Raw genomic sequence first — 4,225 nt, forward strand, 5'->3', positions numbered from 1 at the left:
GATAACACAAAATATTAGGTAATCTCATTTCATTTGTATGAGACTTAGTGACAAAGTTACTCGATACTTGTGTTGGTCAAAGATAGCAAGTATAAGGTGAAATAGTCTAGATGTGTGCAAGTTTATTATGGACAACACAACATCGTCTCTATTGCAGTCTGACCCATGTGTTGTGAAGGTAGAGAGACTGTTTTTGATCGACCCTCGACTTGTGTAGGCATGTCGGAAATCAAGTTCATAAAGGAAATATAGTAATGAAGAAGATGTGTTGAAAATAATCAAGAAGAGAACAAGCAACAACCACAAATACTACGATACTCACAAGTAAATTAGACCAAGTTTGACAACTACTAACCTTCTACCCTAATTCTCGACTTCTATTTAGATTCTGTTAGCCACCGTCACTGAATGAAATTGTTGTTATGATTATCACCCAGACACTTGAATATGCTATGAGGGTGGAATAATGGTATAGAAGGTATCACGTGAAATAGTTGAAGTGTGAACGAATTGACTAAGAAGAAACATTGTTATAGTTATCAACTAGATATCACACAACTATGCTTATAATGAAATAGTCGAAGTACACGCAAGTTGATAGATAAAAATTGTTCTTCACTTACCGTAGTCCAGAAGAGTTTGCCATTGTCACGCTTCAATGCCCAAGCAATTCCACTCTTCTGCACAGCTGCTACAATGTCTACCTTCTTCCTTCCATTAACAACCACGCTAAGCATCATCGGAGCTTCCCCAAAATCATAATCCGGGCTTGGGCCAATCGGGCAATTAGGGTTTGTCGAATTCGCACACGCAACAAACCACACATCATATCCTCCAAGCTGTTTATACCATTCGATCTCACCGGAATCTAGATCCAATGCCATAATCGAGTCGGAATGGTTCTCTGGCTCGATGCACTTATCAGGTTGGGTCGGATTTGTATGGTTCTGTTGATTCTGCTCCTTTTGGCAATCCTCAATGCGTTTGGGAACGGAGTAGAGGTTTCCGGTAGCGATATAGACATGATTTCGCCGGGAATCGATGGATGGGCTACTTCCCCATACGGCAGCGCCGGAATAACCGCCGATTTTTCCGCCGTTCTCCGGCAACATGAAGGTTTTCCATAGAATTTTTCCGGTTTCGACATCTAACTTGAGGAAGCTACCGCGAAAGTAACAACATTTATCGATTTCAGCTCCTTCTTCTAGCGATGAAGTTCCGACGTAAAATGCTCTGCAAAAATGGAAATTTGCATGGATTTTATTGAACTATAAAAACACAATATCATTGTAATTTCACAAGTGCAATTTGAGGATAATGATAGATACATAATCTTATGTCTAACTTTTAACGCAAAGATATAGTTTCTGATAGATATCGTAGCTCCATTTAAGTAGACTAAAATAAAAAATGAAAAGAAAAATATAGCAAATCAGTCACACGTCAGAGAAAAAGAATAGTAACAACAACACATAATCTAATTAATTAATATCGAAAGATTATTATAGTTTGAAATGTAAGTTGTGACATGATGGCCTAATTTGACTTTACGTATATACTATATACTTATCATATATATATATGTTATATTTTATATTTGCGTGAGAAATTTGAGGAATTGCACATGTCTAACTTTGACGTTGACTAAAATAACAATTACTTCTAAAAGTCGATTTTAAATTTAACATGTTATTGTAGATAACTTAACTAATTTTTCAGATTATTAGTCTCACTTTTTGTTTTATTTTTTTAAATAAACGATTATATGTATTATTTTGTAAGGCGATTGGATAATATAAATACAAATTTCTATACACTGCTAATATAGATAAGTTAATCTCTAGAAACAATAGAAGTAGGCGATTGAACGCTCTACCCCTCTCAATAGAAGAAAACAATACTAACGATCCAAATATTGACGATTTTCATAGTAGTAAAAATCCTAAAACAGATATCGAATCATGAAAAAAAGAGGGGTATTGGGTGGGAGTGTAGTAAACTTACCCCTTGTAGTAAGTCCCAGACATAGTAACAACACTAGCAGGATGATGATCCAATTTTGTACTCCAAACAAGATTTCCATTACTTCTTTTCAATCCAAGTACCAAACTTGGTCCATAAACACCAACAATCAACAAATCCTTATCAAACACAACACTTGGTGTTGCTCTAGCCACTATACTTGTCACATTAGGCAATGAAGATGAATTAAAACTCCCATTAATTCCAGTCAACTCTTTCAAACTTTTTTTCCAAACGACAACTCCATCTTCACCTCTAACTGCGTATATATTACCATTCCAACTAGGAAAATATAATATTCCATCAAATATTGCTGGAGTCGCCGTTATATCTTTTCCAGCTTTAAATTCCCATTTTAACCTCAACTTTGAAGCACTCATAAGGCTAATTTTCTTTTCTCCATAAGCATATCTTTGATTGTACAAATCACCACCATGGTTTATCCAATTTCCTAATGTGTGATGCTTCTTGTTATGCCACTATATATGAAAATAAAATAAAATAAGACAAGTTATTTGTTACGATATGTTGAAAGTATACTGACACTATTAGGGTTAAATGATGTATAGAGAAAAGATATACTTACATTTGGATGAGAATTGGCACTAATTGAAAGCATGGAGAAAATCCATAATATAAATAGAAGCATATTGTTGGAACATTGATGGAATATTGCCATGGGAAAAATAAATGAGTATTGGTTCCCTTAAATTTTTATTTGTATATATAGAAAAATGTAAGAGCTCAATTTGGGGTGGGGGGGGGGGGTGTTTATTTTTTAAATTAAATCCAAAAGAGTTGACTTTTCATTTTTTATTCAGTGTATTTGATTAACTTGTAAGTCGTGTACGAATTAATCATATGCATGTTAAAATTAATTAAAAGGGTTGCATCTATATATCTACTTTTACCAATAATATATGGTCTACTATTTTATTTAGTTATATATATTAATACTCTAATAATTTTATTCAATTAATATAAAATTAATTCTCAAGATTTAATATACTAATTATCTAGCAAGTTTGACACGCTTGCCAATAATTTAGACAAATTATATATATACTAGGGGGTGAGTGTCCGTGCCTTTTATGTTTGATGTGAAAATAAAGAAGGGTGTGGTTGTGTATTAAATATACGAAAAAAGGTCAAAATTGCCCCTGAATTATGTGATATAGACCACTTATACCCTTCGTTACATTTTGGGATAAAAAAACCTTTTTAAACGAAGGATAAACATGATGAAAATTTAATTATCTAAAATTATATTTCGAAAAACATAAATTTCTTCTCCGGAAAAATTTAAATAGCATTGCTAAACCTTTTTAAGTCTTTTCCTCTATAAAACAAAACAACTTCTTGTATAAGATAGTGATGGAAATTAGGCCTAGCTAATTACGTAAACTTTAATTCTAAGTTAGGAAAATTCAATAGTCTTAGTTAGTTTAAGAAAGGGAACAGATGAATTGTTGAAGATGCAACAAAAAATAGAGTCGTTGATGAAGGTTACAAACAAATCTCTCCTTCTGATTATATATTTCTTTATGTAAATATACATTATTTAACCCTTTTTGCAATTACTTTGAATACGGGTACAAATGTTCGAGAAAGAAGATGAAAAAGAGAAATTTGTTTGTAACCAACCCTCGTAAAAAACTCCAGTTTTTACTGCATCTTCAACAATTCACTTGTTAAGTTGGTGGACGACAAAATACACAAACAAATAATTTTCTCACTTGAAGTATGAATAACTTCTGACTAAGCCTGGTTTGAACATCTTTCACTGAGAAAAACAAATTGAAATTTTTTTGCAAGTTCAATTTTAAAATGTAAAATCTATGCCTCCCTCGGTTGAAACTCTTTCACAGTAACAAAGTTTTTTCGTAAATTTTTCTTTCTTGGATTCCAACATAGCTAACACATGCAGAAAGTCAAAATTAGAGAACACCAAGGGTGTGTTTGGTATGAAGGAAAATGTTTTCCATGGAAAATGTTTTCCTGGAAAACAAGTTGATTTTTGACTTCTTTTCTCATGTTTGGTTGGTGAGTAGAAAATATTTTCCGGAAAAGATTTTGTGTTTGATTTATGAATGATTTTTTTTTTTGAGAAATATCTTTTATTTTTACTAGGGTAGAAAATAATTTTGAAATTGAAAATATTTTTTAAAAACAAACTTAAATTTTTTTGGGGTGGGGTGGGGTG

General features: G+C 32.5%; 1 protein-coding gene across 1 annotated transcript; it reads right to left on the minus strand.

The window, feature by feature from the left end:
- Positions 1 to 587: 587 nt before the first annotated feature.
- Positions 588 to 2,719, minus strand: LOC125852474 (uncharacterized; the record flags this gene model as incomplete). The annotated part of the gene is made up of 3 exons (XM_049532195.1): positions 2,609 to 2,719; positions 2,005 to 2,501; positions 588 to 1,233 (listed from the first exon to the last, which is right to left on the minus strand). Coding segments are annotated over exons 1-3 (1,236 nt in total), but the record flags the coding sequence as incomplete, so codon positions are not given.
- Positions 2,720 to 4,225: the final 1,506 nt, after the last annotated feature.

This window comes from Solanum stenotomum, unplaced genomic scaffold, assembly GCF_019186545.1.
Source record: "Solanum stenotomum isolate F172 unplaced genomic scaffold, ASM1918654v1 scaffold35468, whole genome shotgun sequence".
Classification (NCBI taxonomy): Eukaryota; Viridiplantae; Streptophyta; class Magnoliopsida; order Solanales; family Solanaceae; genus Solanum; species Solanum stenotomum.